We start from the raw sequence: 17,325 nt of genomic DNA, 5'->3' as shown, positions 1-17,325 counted from the left end.
CCAAGCCGCGGCTCGGCTTTGGCTCAACAACGGCTTTGAAATGTAAAATTTGATCTAAGCATATTTGTAACTATACAGACTTACAGTACTTAGTTGTCGTCCACTGAACCAACGTCGGACTCTGATGTCGTCCTCCTTGTCCAAAATTGGTGTGTCCCGCCCCTCATCGTCGGCTGGCTCACGACGATGTCTCCTTTCACTTGCTCACTCGAGACAGATGCTGCCATAATGGCCATGCCTGCCGAGAGAACTGCCGCAATGTTAGTACTAGGCATCTGTTCAAAAGACTCACTGTATCTGTCAGCGAGATGGTTGGAACACTGTCTGAATGCCGTTGGTCAGAAGAAGCATTTACAGATCGTGTGCTGAAATGTATAGAACTGAGCAAACAACACCAACGAATGAGGGACGACGTACCATCCGCATCACTGACCACAATTCTCCCAGACTCCTCATCAATCGCTACCCCGTTCCAGTAGTTGCTGCCTCGTACGTGAAAATTGCGATAATCAACTGTGTCCATTTCGAAGAGGTGTGGCTGAAAAAAAAACGGGCCTGTGCCCCCGGACAACATGCCGAGCACATTGGAAGAGATTGAGGAATGAAGGAAACATCTTGGTGATGAAAAGGAGGCAGAGAAATGAGCAAGAAATCGTGGACATGGGGGAACAAGAGGTCCAGGTATACCCATAGGGTCATTGTATCAAGTTAGAGTAAGGACGACAACATACCATAAAGCCACAGCCTGAGCCGCCAGCTCAGGCTTCTCAACACATCAAGCCAGGCCCTGGGCCGTGGTCAGGCCCTGACTTAGGCCCGGCTCGACTCGGCCTAATCAGGCTCGGCTTGGGTCGGCCCACAGCCTGAAGCCGGGCCATGCACATCACTAGACTGAGCTAACAAAATGATCATGCAACCAACCATTGTAAGTAGCATTCTTAATCTCTTGGTCACTCGAAGTCTGCACTGGTACTGTAGAGATACAACACTAGGTTCGTCACATGCAGCCCGTGACAATGTCACACTTAGTGTTACAGGTTCGAATGTCCAGGTGACCTGTGACCTTACCCAAATAGATTCGCCTGTGGATCGGACATGGTGCTTCGTGATTCAAGCAACTTGCTTCAGTCTGTCGTGGATTCGCCTCGCATAGCGCTGAATGGTAACGAGTGGAATTGGAGACTCCGTGGTCTTAAAGCCTGCCAGGTGAGTCTACTAGTATGATCTGTTTGCAACCATTTGACATGCTGCTTCGTGATTCAAACAATTTGCTTCAGTCTGTCGTGGATTCGCCTCGCATAGCGCTGAATGGTAACGAGTGGAATTGGAGACTCCATGGTCTTAAAGCCTGCCAGGTGAGTCTACCAGTATGATCCGTTTTCAAGTGCCCGTCATGCCATCACAAACTGATATGTTTATTGCTTCAGAGTGGCTCTCATGTGGTCGTGTTTTTGACCAGGGCAAACTGCCGCCTTCTGTTTGATGTGAGATCACACGGTTACTCAGGATCCCAACTTCAATGCAACCAACCATCCCATCTCGGACTCTGCCTGTCACGCAGCTACTCAACATCAATATTTGCGCATCGCTGGACTGTGATCTTAGCCCAGACACCATCATTTTCTCAACAAACCCCCCTCTCCTCAGCCTTCCCAACGATTTCACGGCATGGTCAATTCCCCCGCTCTGTTGTGTCACTCAGCTCCTCGATCAGTTCAGTCAGGCTTGGTTTAATGGTCACACTTCAGTCATCCATCCACTTTCCCCAACATTTCACCTTCCATTCTGGGTTCTTTCATACTGGAGGGACATCTCATGTGCCCTGGAGGCTCGTCTCACCTGGATATCGGCCCATGATTGGGTTCTTCAGACGCTTGAGGATGAAGAGGACACAGGCCGTGGTGCTTCCGAGTCAGTAGTTGTAGATGAGGTTCTAGATTCGCTTGAGCGTTTGCCATGGGATGTTGACTTGAAGGGGTTTGGTGCTCAGACCAGTCTTCGCACACCAGAGCTTCTCCCTCTACTCGCTGACACAATGGTCAATGGTCGTGTACTTGATGCTCTTATTGCCGCTATCAATGATCGTGTGGATGAACACAATGATACTGCTGTCGAGATGCTTAATTTCTCAAATATATTGTTCCTGGGTGACACGCGGTGGTCAAAGTATCATTTTGACAAAGCCTTTACTCGGCTGCATTACCTCGGAGACTCGCTTCACGATGGCACCATACAGCGCGTCATTTTCCCTGTCAATGTTGCCAATGTCTATTGGGCCATTGTTAGCGTGGATGCTTGCACACGGATGATCTTGTATGGCGACTCACTTGGATGGTCCATGCCTAGTTCATATGTTGATACTATCCGCCGCTGGTTGAAAAACCACGGTTTCGCACCATTTGGCAAAGGATCCTTGTCTCATGGGGAGCAGACAGACTCCTTTTCATGTGCAATCGCGGCTCTCAATACCATCAAGTATGCTGTCTTCAGACACCACCCGCTGTTCACCGATGACTCGAAATATCGTCTTCGCATGGAGGAGTTTTTGATGTTGACAAAGAGCCACTTCGAGGTTCGTTTTTACTGTGTTTTTACGACTCGAAAAACTCATTTCCTCATAACAGTCTGAGGAATTACTTTCTGAGTCTTCAGAGAGCTCTTTCGCAGATGACACTAGCGATTTCAGCGTCGAATTTTCATCATGTCCTCCATCATATCCCAGTCCGGTACCAGCAACAAGCCCCTCCCCTCCGCCAACAACATCTAGCTCAGAATGTGTTTCCTTGAATCTTAGGGTTCGCGAAGAGGAAAAATCTGTTTGTTTGTTCAAGTACTTTCCAACTATGACACACAAGGAGCATCTCAAATCAGCATGGACTCCTTTCTCTTGGGAGCTAGAGAGTCGCGAGCGGGATGCCCATAGGGTTCGTGTTGAAGGAGTAGAAAGAGATATATGCCGATGTGAGGGAAATAGGGAGCGGAAACAAATCCAACGTGCCCGTGAAAAGGCTATGAAGAAGGCCACTACAAATCATGCATCCGACATCGCTCCTGCCCTCCCAATGACAGATCTTGCTGAGGTGTCTCGCCCATATCACGAGATTCGAAGAGATGCGAGGGTGCATAAACCTGGTGTTCAACCTGGACGCAAAAGGAAGCATGAGGACACTGTTGCAGTTTGTGTCAACTGGCAACACCCCTTGTTATGGGCTACTATTGCTGAAGCTGCTGTTCGAGTGGGGATTGGCATGTCTCCCATAGAGATTGTGCGTGATCTTCAGCAGAGGGACTTTGCACGATTCCGGACATTGACTCCGCAGGTAGTTGGAACATGGATCAACCGCTCTGGTGACAAAGCTGTTTGGAGCGCAGCAACTCTTGCTTGTGTTCAGCGACGCAGCCTGCCCATGTAACAAAACACACAGAAACATATTCTATCCTCCTATCCCAATGTTGTCAAATTGATCATCGACGACCTTCAGTCTCTCCATCTAGTTGGTGTTGCATTGGACACTCTCCGCTGCCGTGGTATCATCCTTGCACACCTGCAACACTCCGTTCTTGATATTTTCGAGCATGTCGCCAAGGACGGTTCTCGCTTCCGCTGCACGGAGAGTTGGGTGAAGGAGTTTCTCGCTGAGCATCTCAATTGGAGCTTCCGCAGGGCAACACGTGCAGCACAAAAAACACCACCAAATGTTGATCAGCTTCTCCTTGATCAGTTCCTCCGTTTAACACTCACAATTCGTGACTGCGCAATCTTCGATGCTGCATTGATTGTCAATATCGACCAGACGAATATTGTCTATCAGCCAGCAAACACCTCAACTTTTGAAACAATTGGCTCAAAGCAAGTCTCCGTGATCGGGCAGGAAGAAAAACGAGTGTTCACTGTCGTCAACGGAATATCTGCTGGAGGTCATGCCCTCCCCTTGCAACTGATCTATGAGGGGAAAACTTCACGCTCTATTCCTTCAAAGTCTACTCCGCAATACAAGGAAGCGATGGAACTCAAGTTCAAAATCTCATACTCAAGTACACACACATACTGGTCAACATTTCCCCTCATGTGCGAGTATGTTAACGACATTCTGGTGCCTTACTGGGAGGAGCAGAAAGTGTTACTCAATGCACCGGCTGACCAGGAGTGTATTTTGCACCTCGATGTGTGGAGTGTGCACAGATCAATTCAATTTCGCATGTGGATGGATATGACCTACCCTTGGATCAAATACCGCTTTGTCCCTGGGGGCTGCACTGGTGTTGGTCAGCCATGTGACGTCGGTATTCAACGACCATTCAAACTTGCAGTCAAACAGACACAGCATGCTGATATAGTCAACGAGTCTCTTGTTTGACTCGCCCAAGACAGGTCTGCATCACTCATCCAACTCGACACAACAATTGGCACCCTTCGTGATCAGTCATTGCGGTGGGTAATAAATGGATATCACGCTATAAACAAGCCCGAGCTTGTAAAGCAGGTTTGTTTCTCATTTTCTCGCACTGTCAAATCTTGATGCACGGAGCTAAATCATGTTTTCAAGGCATTTTTCATGTGTAAGGCCGGGGAGAATTTCAATCTCTCATTCGCGAGCCTCGCAAGTCGAGAGGCGTTGCAATATTTACGTGATGTTCAGAAGAATGATCCAGCTGGATGGACAAGGATTGCTACCGCTCAGTACAAGACTGTCAGCGTCAACCAGGCAACAGACTCCGAGTCAGAGGACGAGGCCACTGATACTATTGGAGTTGAATCCCCCTTCAACGATGCTAGCGAGCATGACCTTGATGCCAGTGACGTGCCAATGGATGCACTTCTTGACCATATGGCTTCTGGGGGTGAACATGTCCGTTCTGACTGCCGTATTGATGCAGATGGCGGACTTCTGTGTTCAAACCACTCCGAAGTCTATGATGTGGGTGACATTACTGCCGAAGATGTGGAGAGTGGCTCGAACAGTGTTCCGAAGGTTGATTATGGGCGTGGAAAGCGTAGACGCATCGCAAATTCGATGTATGATGATTTCTGGTCCCATTAGCGCACAACCTATGTTTTTTTTTCCGTATGTCACAAATTAGCTTCATCCCACCAAAAATTTGTGTGACAGTCACACTAAATAGATTCGATTCGTTACACCTGGCTATCCCAATTAGTAAGCCTTACTAGGCTTGGTACACATGTGCCGTGCCAACTATAATTAGGCTTGCCTGTAGTTAAATCCCAACACCAGCAATAAATATTGCCCTAAATCATATTTTACCTCTAGTACTGTATTATCACAGCCACTAAATATATCCGGCAAGGTATGTGTTTACCACACTTACTAATTAGGGTAACCAGCGCTCTCTGCAGCGCCATTCCCGCCATTCCCGCCATTCCGGCAGTTTCTGTTCCAGGTCCATTTCCCAATGAGGGTTCTGTTTGGGCAAGGGGCGCTCCCACGCCCCTTGCTCCTTACCTTTACGCCGCCGCCCACACTGGCCAGGACAGCACCTGCACACCATGTCCTGCGACACAGGCTCTCTCGAGAGTCTCAGGCTCAGAGGCCTCTCAGTTCTATGCATCTCCTGTCATTCTGGCAGCTTCCGTCTTAGGCTGACCAGGACAGCATCAACACACGACATCTCATGGCGCAGTCCCTAGGCCTCTGTCTACAGACTATCAAGAAGCATTTTCCTCACCATTACCACCCTCTATGTTTGCAACATTTACAGTGCCAACGTGGATACCGCAACCTGCCCTACTATTGCGCTCCCATCAAGCATTCTCCTCCCCATTACCACCCTCTACATCTGCGATGTTTACAGTGCTGACATGGATACTGCAACCTGCCCTACTATCGCGCTCCCATCAAGCATTCTCCTCCCCATTACCACCCTCCACGTTTGCAACGTTTACAGTGTCGACGTGGATACTGCAACCTGCCCTACTATCGCGCTTGGCAAAAGTCATTTATCCTCATTGGCGTGATCACCACCGAATTATACATATTTTGAATGTGAGTGCATAATTCAAACGAAGTCGTTCAAACCACTTATCAGTTTGATAGGTCGGACGTGCTCAATGAGTCTTACATTTACTTCTGACGCCCCTTGCTTGATGGTAGACTATGGAATGGATTTTGAAGCGCTCCCGCACGATTCCCTCAGCCTCATGAACTTGATTGTAGTTATGCAAATATAACCTGTATATGTTAATATGACGAAGTGTGAGACAAAACATTGAACTTGAACAAGTGATACACAGTAGGAAAATCTAAGGTGCAGGACCGAACATCCTATCTAAGGTTGCTAACATAGCATCAGAGTCAAACTGAGGGAAAGTCGATACATCGGAGTCTCTAGGAATATAAAAGTTGAAATCTGATGCGTCTGGAGCATTGGAAGGGGAAGGGACATCAGAACCTGGCAACTGCAAACTAGTAGAGGTATTAGCCAGATCAAATGTAGAGGGTTGATTAGCAGCACGAGCAGCTGCCGGTGTGGAAAATTGACGAACAGGCTCATCAACAGGCTCGTCTCGTTCTTCATCCCCATGCTCGCGCTCTTCATCAGTGCAATCATTGTCCTCGATGGTCTCAGAACTCTTGTACTTTTTGCGGCGATTTGGGTTCGTGGCAGCTGCGAGCCCTTTGCGCTTCTTTCCTTTGTCAGAACGAGTTCGCCGATGGTGATCAACGATCTCGCCTCTGTCAATCTGCCCCTGGCGTTTTGAATAAAGTTCCTCGAACTCCTCATCAGTTAGTACCTTCCATTTGATTTGTTTTGACTCCCACTTTGAGTAAAGCATCTCGAGGTCGGGACGTGCACTCGAGACTTGACTAAGGTTAGCGAATGGAATGTTGTCTGGCCAGCCCTCAATGGCGACTTGATAGCGCTGAACAACATTACGAAAATAATGTGTCCACTGCATCCTGGCATCGGGATCACCAGTGACGAGTTCTATCAACGCACATGAGTCAAATACCTTGCAGAAGACTAGAAAAAACTGACGTAGTTTGGTGTTGATGATATCACGAGTTTTCGAGCGAATTTCGGAGACTTGTTGTTTGTGATTTGTAGCAGCGCCTAAATGTAACAAGTCAGTAGGCAAAAAATAATAATGAACATTCAAACCTTTCATCCCTTGCACTGCAAAACCTTCCATCTTGCTGACTAGATCTTGATTGTCGATCCCCATGACAGAATTCATGAAGTGTTGGACACCTTCAGTGGCAAAGGCGATGCCTCGCAGAGGGAGATCTGTAGAGCCACGTGTCATATACAGAATGGTCTCTGCACCCGTGCGACAATTGAGGCTGTTGAGCTAGCAGTAGTATGGATTAGGTATCAGTAAGCTTGAAAGTCAAATGGATGAAGGACGCACCTCATTTTCGACAGCTTTGAGAGTTTGAGTAATGTCATTTATCTTGGACTTTGTTGAGACACGGAGGCCAGTAACCTTTGTCGTTTTCCAATCGGCATACTCTGCAAGGATATTGTCTTGCTCATCCTTCGAAAGTCGAAGGTATTCATCCCGATGTTCGTGGATGAGTGATTCAAGTGCCCCTCGGCCCTGGTTACCTGTCAAAAAATGTGTTAGTAAGTGTGTGTAACGAGTCAAACAAGCTTATGGTTCTCGGTCTCTTGGTTTTTCTTCCAGCAGAACGCATTCCATGCATTCAGCTTAGAACACCTGGAGCGAAGCAAACCACGACCAATATACAAGTCATTTTGCACGCGGCGTACACTTTTGTGGTGAGACACAGCAATGGTCTTTATGGCCTCATCAAGCTGGTTCCAGGCGTCATCGAGGGTGTCTCTGAATTGACGAGACTTCTCCTGTTGGCTGTGTTTGAGCGCAGCTCACACTTCTTTGCTTAAAACAACCTTGGGACGAGTACGAGGTGGCAGTTGAATGTGCCGACCTGCAGAGACGCTCTTGACGACATGAAACGACTGAGAGACCATTGTTTGCTGCAATGGCGTAAGCACTAGTTTGCATCCAAGCTAAGATATTTAACACACCATGAATAAATAAATAAATTTCGAGGCTGTGGACGGCAGGTTCAGGGTAGACGGACACGCATATTCAGACTGACATAAACGGATTCTAAGATCTACAAGAACACTAATCCAAAGAAGTAAAGCGCACATACAAAGACTAGAATTCCAAGGACCTTGAGAATGAGTGTCAGTACCGAATATGATGGATCATACTAACACCAAAAGAGTTAGCATGGATTGAACAGTTTGAAATAGTATAAAAAAACACCAACCTTGACAACCTCGGGTTGAACTTGAAGGTCAGCAAGCAGAGCCTTCGACAGGATAGCAGCCTGTTCGTAAGTAAGGTTCAACTTTGGCAACCTAAACACTACCTCCCATCGGCTACTGCGGGTAGTTCCAATTAAGGTTCGCAATCTAAGCAAAATTTGATCCCCCAAACCGAGCCGATCAAGTGCCACATCGGTATTTACTCCAATGCTAATAAGTGCAGGGCCAAACCTTGGCTCATCGTGGCTAAGTTCCTGACCCGAAAAAAGCGGGCCTGCGCTGTTGTCTCCAGGGACAAATACATCTGCGAATCGACGTTGACGAATCCGCTGGGAATGTGCTGTTGGTTTTTTCGCAGTGCTGATAGCCAATTCCACTCCCTGACAAATGGCCGCAGATGGGATGTTGGTTGGAGTCTTTGACTGAGCTTGAACTTCGAAGTCATTGGAAAAAGCTTGCGGTGATTGCGCAGAGCACTGAATATGGGCTCCAGCAGCATCCATGGGTGCAGGAAGGTATTGTAGACCGTGAGTATTGATATGCGCAGCAGGAACTTCAGAATTATGTTAGCAGTGAGATTAGTATATGAAAATCAATTGACTTACAGCGCTTAGGTGGTTTGATGCCTTCGACAGCACAACGCTTGGAAAAGCATTGAAGATGAGGTAGCGCAAATTCTGCAGCAAAAGCCTGTACTAAGGTAGCGACGTCTCCACCGATGCACTGTGGTGTTTCTTGAAGTTCACGGGGTGTGATGTAGAGGTCGAGAGCAAGTTCCTCAGGCAAGGTTGTTGAAGACACTTCAGAGCCTGGGCATCGAATGAGGAGAGAGATTCCGCCATTGATATGGTCTTGCATGGTTACCTGAATAATTTAAGAAATTTTAGAAAGAATGTATGAAAGTCTAAACTTACTGCATCAAAAAGATCCCGGAGTGCAGCCTCAACTAGTTCAACATGAGTGAGAGTCCTCTCTTTACCATTGGTCTGATTGAATGCAGCATATGCCGGGTGAAGACCACCAAGTTTCCTAGCGTGATAATGAGCACCATCAATGTGCGTGTCATGCCTAAACAATGCCCTTCCAGCCGCTTGACGTTCATTGTTGCTGAAGCCTTGTGCAAATGGCGATGCATGGAGAGCAGCTAGACTAGACATTGTGAAATGACCAGATCCCGGTACTAGTGTGAGCGTCTCCATTGGCGATAATTTTTGTGCGGATGGCTGTGGTTTTGCCTTGGGGGGAGTAATGACCATGATGTTGAAAACAGACTGCTGTAGTTTGAACGTAAAGGTCAAAGGCGCTAGCAAAGGCTATTTAATAACACATAATAGGAGTGTTCATCCTACCATCAGAAAGGTTTTGGTAAACATTGATGTATTGACAGCGGTCATGTAAGCAAGCCTGGCGCCTCAATTACTAGACATATTAACACTCATGTAAGTATCAGGTCCAAGTAGAGTAGCTTTCAGACCATTACTCTCGCTATTCTCAAGTTCAAGCAGGGTAACTTTCAGACCACCGCTCTTGCTATTCTAGAGTAGATTGATGTTCAAGCAGGGTAGCTTTCAGACCGCCGCTCCTGATGTTCTATGAAGCTGATTCTATGTAAGTAAGCCTGCCTCAATCACTATATATACATTAACCCTCATGTAAATCTCATGCTCAAGCAGGGTAGCTTTCAGACCGCCGCTCTTGCTGTTCTCAAGCTGATTCTATGTAAGTAAGCCCATTTCTTGCTATTCTAAAGTTCAAGCAGGGTAGCTTTCAGACCGCCGCTCTTGCTGTTCTCAAGCTGATTCTATGTAAGTAAGCCCACCTCTCGCTATTCTAAAGTTCAAGCAGGGTAGCTTTCAGACCGCCGCTCTTGCTGTTCTAAAGCTGATTCTATGTAAGTAAGCCCACCTCTCACTATTCTAAAGTTCAAGCAGGGTAGCTTTCAGACCGCCGCTCTTGCTGTTCTAAAGCTGATTCTATGTAAGTAAGCCCGCCTCTCGCTATTCTAAAGTTCAAGCAGGGTAGCTTTCAGACCGCCGCTCTTGCTGTTCTAAAGTAGATTAATGTTTGAGCAGGGTAGCTTTCAGACAACCACTCTCGCTGTTCTGAAGCATGATTATTATTATCAGAAGTGTTATTACATACATAGCAGAGTGCTGTAGATCACGAGATAAATGTTAATCGTTAATGGATTGTAGATAGTCGGCCATGTCCTGCGTCAATGAATCATTCTCTTCAGCATCTAGGTCAATATCGGAAGCGATGATATCATGCACATCATCAATGATGTCTCGTTGCACTGCGATATAATTAGTTTCAAAACATCAAATAACGAACACTTGCACAAAACGTACCAGGACAGGTAGGACAGGCTGAATCTGCATTATCATTGCTAGACGATGTGAACTGATTAAGGCGGACACCAACACCTCTCGTTCCTGAAAATCCAGGAATGCGATCTAAGCGAAAAGAATGAATAGCATTGATGGCCATACATGAACGCCACTGGCGTCGAAGCTCATTCCCCAACTGTGGGTTCGAAACATAAAGATCTTGTATGACAGTAGAGGTATGGAGTTCTTCATCATGAATTGCCATACGCAGACGGCGAACTTCGACGTTGAGCCGAGTAATTTCTTCGCGAGCTCGACAAAGCTTGAAATATTTGGTGGTCGCCTCTCGATGAGCAGGTGTTGCCCAGTCACTATTTCGAATATCAGTACGAGAATGGCGCAGCAGATCGAATTCGCCAAGGAAACTGTAGTCAGCGATGTCTTTCCAAGATACCTTCTGTCGCAGTGGATTTAAAGCGACAGCTTGGACATTGTAGCGGTTGATGGCATTCCGAATAGCTTCTGATCACCGTTGTAGCGCTTTGCTGAGTTGTTGACGTAGTTTATACCCTAAAAAATGTTAGCTCACTGAATGTGTGATTTGCAATAAACAAACACCTGTGCTGGACAATGACAACTTCGAAAGTTCAAATAACCTCATAACAACCAGACGCTCCAGGTCATCTAGCGCACTGCGATACTTGCTGAGAGATACTTCCTCCTTAAAATGGTTATACTCCTGGCCACCAATCTCCCATCGTGCATCAACAGCCAAGAGAGCTTCTACGTGCGCAACCAATGCCTCGGCATGCTGTAATTTAGCATATGAAGAGTCGACCCGAATACGAGCTTGCGAAAGTGCGTTGTTTATCTGCTCCAGGTTACCGGCTGCAATTGCAGTGAGGGAACTGTTAGCAGCTTCGTGTGCTAAGTCCCAATCAGCCCTAATAAATTAGTGTCAGGGCCACATATCAACAAAATAGTTATCATTACCTCCATTCAGCAAGTTCATCGAGCACCTCAATGTACCGAACAGAGAGGCGATCTTTTTCAGGTGGCTGCTTCAAACCATCAAGATAATCATGTTCTTCCTTGAGGAAGCGAGGGAAGTCGGCATCAGTAAGACCAAGCTCAGATTGAATGATCGCTAGTTCAGCCATGAGCACACTGATCTGTTTGGTGGCTTCTCGGTAATGATTTGATAAAAAATTGGCTGACGAAATATCAGTTTCATAATCGAATATTAGGTCCTTAAAGAAATTACGCACAAAGCACAGCATACTTGTCAGCATCCCAAAAAGCAAAGTGTTCTTCGATAGTTTGGTGCCGGTGGAACGGGCTTGCATGTCTAGTGCTACGAGCGAGCTCATTTGAGGCGGAAAATATGTGCTCGCACCCTTCACCCTCACTGTGTCCAGTGCCCAAAATATATGTTGGATGCCAGACCAACTGGCATTTGCGGTTGTGTGCATGGCCGTGAAACGCGCCAACCATCATCCGAAAATTCAAGTCTAATGCTCGCGGGCCTAAGGAGCTATTCATTAAGGTCTTGGAGAACGCGCAGCCGATGTCGTAAGCACAAGCTCCATTCTTCCCGTAAACCATAAGAAGCTTATCGATGAGCGTGAGGGGATATTTAGCTCTATCAAATCAAGTCAGTGCCAAATTAATTGACGGCAAGAGTGAATTACAGTTCTCCGCTTTGGATCATGTCGCAGGCCAGGAGTACGAAACGATGACGGCAGGCAGCAATAAAAATGCCTGATTCGTGGAAGACTGAAAACATCTTCTTGCATGTTTCGGGTCCGGCATTTCGCCAGCGACTAACGCAAGTGAGTGAGCCCAGGTTAGTCTTGATGGGTTCATCTCCCCAATCATCTAGACTTGAGTCCTGTATGACATCATCAGGCAGTGATAACATCAGAAGAAAAGACTTACTCCCTGAGCTTTAACTTCACCCTTGAATTGGTCTACAGCCGTGGGTCCAATCCAGTAGTCGGAACGTGCCTTGCGAGAATCCATGCATGCAGTTGTACCATATATAGCGGAATCCCAGTGTTTCAAGCTATTGTTGCCATCTATTGAGACGAGCCAGTCAAACTCAAGTGTGGGCTCATCCTAGAGCTTATAGAAACATGCCGGACAGGAATTGAGTAAATGCCAGTTAGGCGTGTCGTGATTCAGGGCTGCCCGGAGACGCTTATCGACAATGTGAGCGATTTCGAGGTATATGTCATATGCAGCCGAAAATTGCATGCACAAGTATGGCCGATAAGGAATCTATTAAATGCCCATCGTAAGATGGTTCACCAGATGAGCCATGCACTTACATCATGAAGAAAACACAGAGCTTTGCATTGAGCTTGGATGCTGAAACGAGGACACATTCGATGAATTTGGTGGTAGGCAGCAAGAGTGCGTAAGGATATTTTAGAGGTTCGAGGCGAGCGGATCGGGAGGGAGCTAGTAGATAGGGACAATATATCTCAGTCTATATTTTGGGACTCTAAGTCCATGTACAGTACCTAGTAGATAGGGACAATATCTACTCGTTTGAATCAGTGCGCGTTCTAAAGTAAGTTCGAAAGTAACAACTCACATCTCAGTCTATATTTTGGGACTGAGATGTTCGTTCGATATCTACGAAGTTTATAAGGTAAAACTGATGTGATACGTATATTAGCGTTGTAAGGAGAATGATAAAGTGAAACATTGGTATCTAGACGTCGAGTGACACTCAACGTCTCTTCTCTCATGCCTCTGTCAAACGGTCGCACTCGTACTACGTGGCGTCGTCCGAAGCATCCGATACGACCGAACTCAACAGATATTGCAACCGTGGGATACATTGGCGCACACCCAATGTAGCCATGATAAATCAGGGTCTCGTTAGGGTACTTGTGAGACAACAAAGATTGAGGCGATGAGCGGCTTCGCTCTGAAAATAAATTAGCATTGATAGCAGGGTGAAGTCCATCATACATATGAAAAAGATCTACAAGTTCGATATTACTTAGCGAAAGGCACTGAGTATCACTTGAAGATGGCGCCATGAGTGGTTCATTGAAGGTTGGCATGCCATTCTCAGCAGAGCGAGAGCGATAGTCGAGATAAGCATCCACAAGGTGACCTATTTGAATATCCCAGTGAGCCATCTGATTTTCTGTATGGTCATGGCATGTGCGGTGATCTGTATAGCGACTATTATGTGGGGTGAGACTAAGCAAGCGCAGATAGGTAAATAAACTCACCAGCCGCTGATCTCAGCAATTTGGCTTGCAAGACCTTCAAAAGCTTCATGTTCTCCGCCCGCATGACTAAACTCCAAGCCTTCCTCTCCAGGGGGTGCTGTGTATGGGAGCACCTCGGAATCCATTCCATGGTCTACCATCATATTCTCCACCATATCGCGATCTTCTGTTGACATCTCTAAAAAAACTGTGAACACTATCTTGAAACTCAGAAGATGAGCACTAACCTTGAATCTCAGTGCGACGCATAGCATCTGTATCAGCTACACGCTGAAACTGCTTGCCAGCCATAAGGATGCGTGTTTGGCGATGACGCCCTCTGAAATTGTGCGATACAACTGATTTTGAAAGCCCATTGAGCCTGAGAGGGACTCCACCACGAGACATTGTGCGTTGATGCTGTCCTGGCCACTGTAGGCGGTGCTATGAAGGTAAGGAGCAAGGGGCGTGAGAATGCCCCTTGCTCAAACAGGGCCTAGTTGAAAAAGGGCCTAAGACGGAAGCTGCCGGAATGACAGGAGATGCATAGAACCAAGAGGCCTCTGAACCTGAGACTCTCGAGAGAGCCTGCGTCGCAGGACATGGTGTGCAGGTGCTGTCCTGGCCAGTGTGGGCGGTGGCGTAAAGGTAAGGAGCAAGGGGCGTGGGAGCGCCCCTTGCCCAAACAGAACCCTCATTGGGAAACGGACCTGGAACAGAAACTGCCGGAATGGCAGGAATGGCGGGAATGGCGCTGCAGAGAGCGCTGGCTACCCTAATTAGTAAGTGTGGTAAACACGTACCTTGCCGGATATATTTAGCGGCTGTGATAATACAGTACTAGAGGTAAAATATGATTTAGGGCAATATTCATTGCTGGTATTGGGATTTAACTACAGGCGATGTAGAAACAACAATACTGAGTGGGGCTATACGAAGATGGCTCCAAACTGATATATTTGTGTTGTGGTCTTTGCACTGCCTAGTCTGCTATACTTGCCTGACAAGTGCGTTCGACCCAGGGGTCTGCGGTCTGGGAATAGTCTTGGGGGTAAGTGAGTGATGTGGGGTCAATAGTCCGAGCGCGGGAAACAATGTCCAAAGGTATAATTACGATGTCCGATGCAAAAGCGTCGGGTCCGATGTTTTCGGGGTTTCAGATTTTCGGGTTCGGGTTCGGGGTGTCGGAAACTAATAGTAACGCTATAGCGAGCGTCGGAAGAGCGAGCGGTGTGCGCAATAATAACAATGACTGATACGGGCGGTGAAGGAACGATGATATTCGCAATGTCAACTAAGAACTACGAAATATCGGGTTTGACCACTAAGCATCGGGGAACTGCTCCCCTCTACTTGGATGATGAATAATGCTCAAGGTCAGTCCAATATATATGTAAGTACGTAGAAATGCAGAACCCGTAGGCAAAAGTAGTGGCGGAGTATTTCGGATCCGAAGTACATGTAAATAAACATGAGGCGCTGCGGACTATGGGAAAACATGTAATAGTGCTTGCTACGACGTGAGTAATGTGTGAAATAATGAACTACACACCTAGTGGGGCTAGCAAGACAGGACGGGACACGGATAGGACAAGTGCGCGGGAAAACATCGGGTCCAATGCAGCCTAAACGTCGGGTTGGCGGGTTAGCGTCGGATACCATCGGGAAGTGATTAGCATGTGACGGGTATTTGACGTGTACTGTAAAATAGCTCGATACGAGCCCAGCGCCAGCTCGTGTCCTACAGCGAGCCTAATTATAGTTGGCACGGCACGTGTGTACCAAGCCTAGTAAGGCTTACTAATTGGGATAGCCAGGTGATTCGTTAAGGGCTGTGACCTGTGACGAACCTAGTGTCGTATCTCTACAGTAGATTGAGTCCGTCGAGTGTTCCAAAAGCACCAGTCAACAATGGATGACGTGCTGGGACAAGATAATTTAATTCTTGAAAGTCTTCTTCACCTGCAGGCCATTGGATGATGCCTTCGGGAATGCATTTGAGAGTACGAAGGAGTATCACAAGTGAGAAATTCAGATAGCGGGAGACCGTGGTTGGGATTAACGCAAAAATTTGCATCAGGCTGACTTCATGCATGGTGGAATTGAGCCAATGAAGGATGAGGCCCAAAGCCCCAGCAGAGTCAAGTGAACGGCAATGAGTTCGAGGAACAGCAGTAGTTGGGATGTCATCGCGGGTAATAGGTGTGGTGTCCCAAATGGTTGCGAAGCCTGCTGAAAGGAGGTGATCAAATGCCAACACATGAACCCCCATTGTTGTGATGAAAGCTCGGTCATTATGAGCCAAGTACAAAGCTTGCCAGGGTGTATTGGCACAGGGGTTAGGAAGTAGATCACCTCGAATGAGGTATGTTCTTCTTGCTTGTCGGCGTGCAAGGCGTTCGCATCGTGATTCTTCAGCTCCTGAAAAAATGACTGCACCAAGTACAGCTATCCTATGCCTCCGGAATTCATCTTCGTCGTCTATCTCATCCTCCACCAGTTCAAGCATGTGATATAGTTGATAGAGATCAGCATCATCGTTGTCCATGGGACCATGTTTGAGTTTAGAATGTGTATTCAAATCTAGATACATTTGGCCTACGGTTCAAAACATGTTTCTAGATGTTGATGTACTGTGAGCCGAAGCTCTGACAAATAAGATTTGAAACAATATCTAGGATTCCAAATGCTGCGGGAAGTCATCCAATATAAGTTCAATTTTTCAACACAAAGAATAAGACAATGGCTATGCAAAAGATAAATAAGGGGCAATTACATATATAATGTGCCACGCAAAAACAGTAAGGCAGGCCAGCAGCACATCAAAGAGACCTTCAAGAGCATAAAATCGCACCCGCCAAAGACAAGCAAAGTTTGTGCCGACAAAGTCGGCGCTTCCTGAGTCCTGTATCATAATTGACCACCAGAAGCAAATGGGGTTGAAGCAGTAGAATCAATCTCCATCTTTGAACTGACATTGGAGATTGCGATAGTAGACAAAGATCCAACCTCCAATGCAAATTGTATTAATTGCTGCCTGGTGGTGAATTAGCTCTCCGTAATCAAGACAGGATTTGGAACTCACCGCTTGTGCTGCTTCAGCATCTCGAGCATTGCGACTACACTGTCCTGCTCCTCCACTAAGAGGTCACCTCCTGCAAGTGTGCTTGCATAATCTTTCGCCTGAGTAAGTGCATGTTTGAAATCATTCGTCTACTAGGACGCTGATCAAACTACTCAATGATCTTGCCGTAGGAAAGGACATACCGCATGCAGCAGTGCTTGTTTGGCTACAGGAGTTGCAGTCCCTTCTGCTTTTTGGGTGAGCTCAAGCACCATAGCGAGCTTGGGTAACAATCCGTCGAAGAGTACAGTTGGCAATGAAGTCCATTCCGGTGTACTTGCCATGTTCCAACATTCGAAGGACAGAGTCTGAACGACGCCTATTAATTGCTTATGTCATCCATCAATAGTACTGCGGCAAAGCTTGCCTTTCAGTCATTTCG

At 46.9% G+C, this 17,325-nt stretch overlaps 6 protein-coding genes across 6 annotated transcripts; all 6 read right to left on the bottom strand.

Moving 5' to 3' along the window:
* Positions 1-6,259: 6,259 nt before the first annotated feature.
* On the bottom strand, positions 6,260-7,848 carry HD556DRAFT_1223307 (uncharacterized protein; the record flags this gene model as incomplete). The annotated part of the gene is made up of 5 exons (XM_041296880.1): positions 6,260-6,945; positions 6,997-7,071; positions 7,120-7,309; positions 7,370-7,558; positions 7,609-7,848. Coding segments are annotated over 5 exons (1,380 nt in total), but the record flags the coding sequence as incomplete, so codon positions are not given.
* A 1,107-nt stretch (positions 7,849-8,955) lies between these two features.
* On the bottom strand, positions 8,956-9,422 carry HD556DRAFT_1199499 (uncharacterized protein; the record flags this gene model as incomplete). Its single annotated transcript, XM_041296354.1, has 2 exons — positions 8,956-9,123; positions 9,174-9,422. Coding segments are annotated over 2 exons (417 nt in total), but the record flags the coding sequence as incomplete, so codon positions are not given.
* Positions 9,423-10,692: 1,270 nt separating this feature from the next.
* HD556DRAFT_1216838 (uncharacterized protein) lies at positions 10,693-11,115 on the bottom strand (the record flags this gene model as incomplete). Its single annotated transcript, XM_041296703.1, has 1 exon — positions 10,693-11,115. A coding segment is annotated over one exon (423 nt), but the record flags the coding sequence as incomplete, so codon positions are not given.
* A 54-nt stretch (positions 11,116-11,169) lies between these two features.
* On the bottom strand, positions 11,170-12,083 carry HD556DRAFT_1223268 (uncharacterized protein; the record flags this gene model as incomplete). The annotated part of the gene is made up of 3 exons (XM_041296873.1): positions 11,170-11,533; positions 11,583-11,802; positions 11,858-12,083. The coding sequence occupies 3 exons, from the start codon at positions 12,081-12,083 to the stop codon at positions 11,170-11,172; spliced, it is 810 nt and encodes a 269-aa protein (XP_041167545.1).
* Positions 12,084-13,459: 1,376 nt separating this feature from the next.
* Positions 13,460-13,983, bottom strand: HD556DRAFT_1199329 (uncharacterized protein; the record flags this gene model as incomplete). The annotated part of the gene is made up of 3 exons (XM_041296347.1): positions 13,460-13,520; positions 13,572-13,790; positions 13,841-13,983. Coding segments are annotated over 3 exons (423 nt in total), but the record flags the coding sequence as incomplete, so codon positions are not given.
* Positions 13,984-16,593: 2,610 nt separating this feature from the next.
* On the bottom strand, positions 16,594-17,322 carry HD556DRAFT_11617 (uncharacterized protein). Its single transcript, XM_041296097.1, has 3 exons — positions 17,087-17,322; positions 16,905-17,032; positions 16,594-16,856 (listed from the first exon to the last, which is right to left on the bottom strand). Exons 1-3 carry the CDS (start codon positions 17,225-17,227, stop codon positions 16,730-16,732), a joined length of 396 nt encoding a protein of 131 aa, XP_041167543.1. The 5' UTR covers positions 17,228-17,322; the 3' UTR covers positions 16,594-16,729.
* Positions 17,323-17,325: the final 3 nt, after the last annotated feature.

The sequence above is a fragment of the Suillus plorans genome (assembly GCF_016647745.1).
Source record: "Suillus plorans strain S12 chromosome Unknown HD556scaffold_1, whole genome shotgun sequence".
Classification (NCBI taxonomy): domain Eukaryota; kingdom Fungi; phylum Basidiomycota; class Agaricomycetes; order Boletales; family Suillaceae; genus Suillus; species Suillus plorans.
The sequence above is the reverse complement of the archived record's forward strand: the minus strand, read 5'-3'. Positions and strand labels throughout refer to the sequence as shown.

Coding starts and splice junctions, on each gene's coding strand:
- HD556DRAFT_11617 (XM_041296097.1), bottom strand. CDS start 17,227: ATGGCAAGTACACCGGAATGGACTTCATTGCCAACTGTACTCTTCGAC. Junction 17,033..17,086: donor AACAAGCACTGCTGCATGCG/GTATGTCCTTTC, acceptor GCGTCCTAGTAG/ACGAATGATTTCAAACATGC. Junction 16,857..16,904: donor ATGCTGAAGCAGCACAAGCG/GTGAGTTCCAAA, acceptor ATTCACCACCAG/GCAGCAATTAATACAATTTG.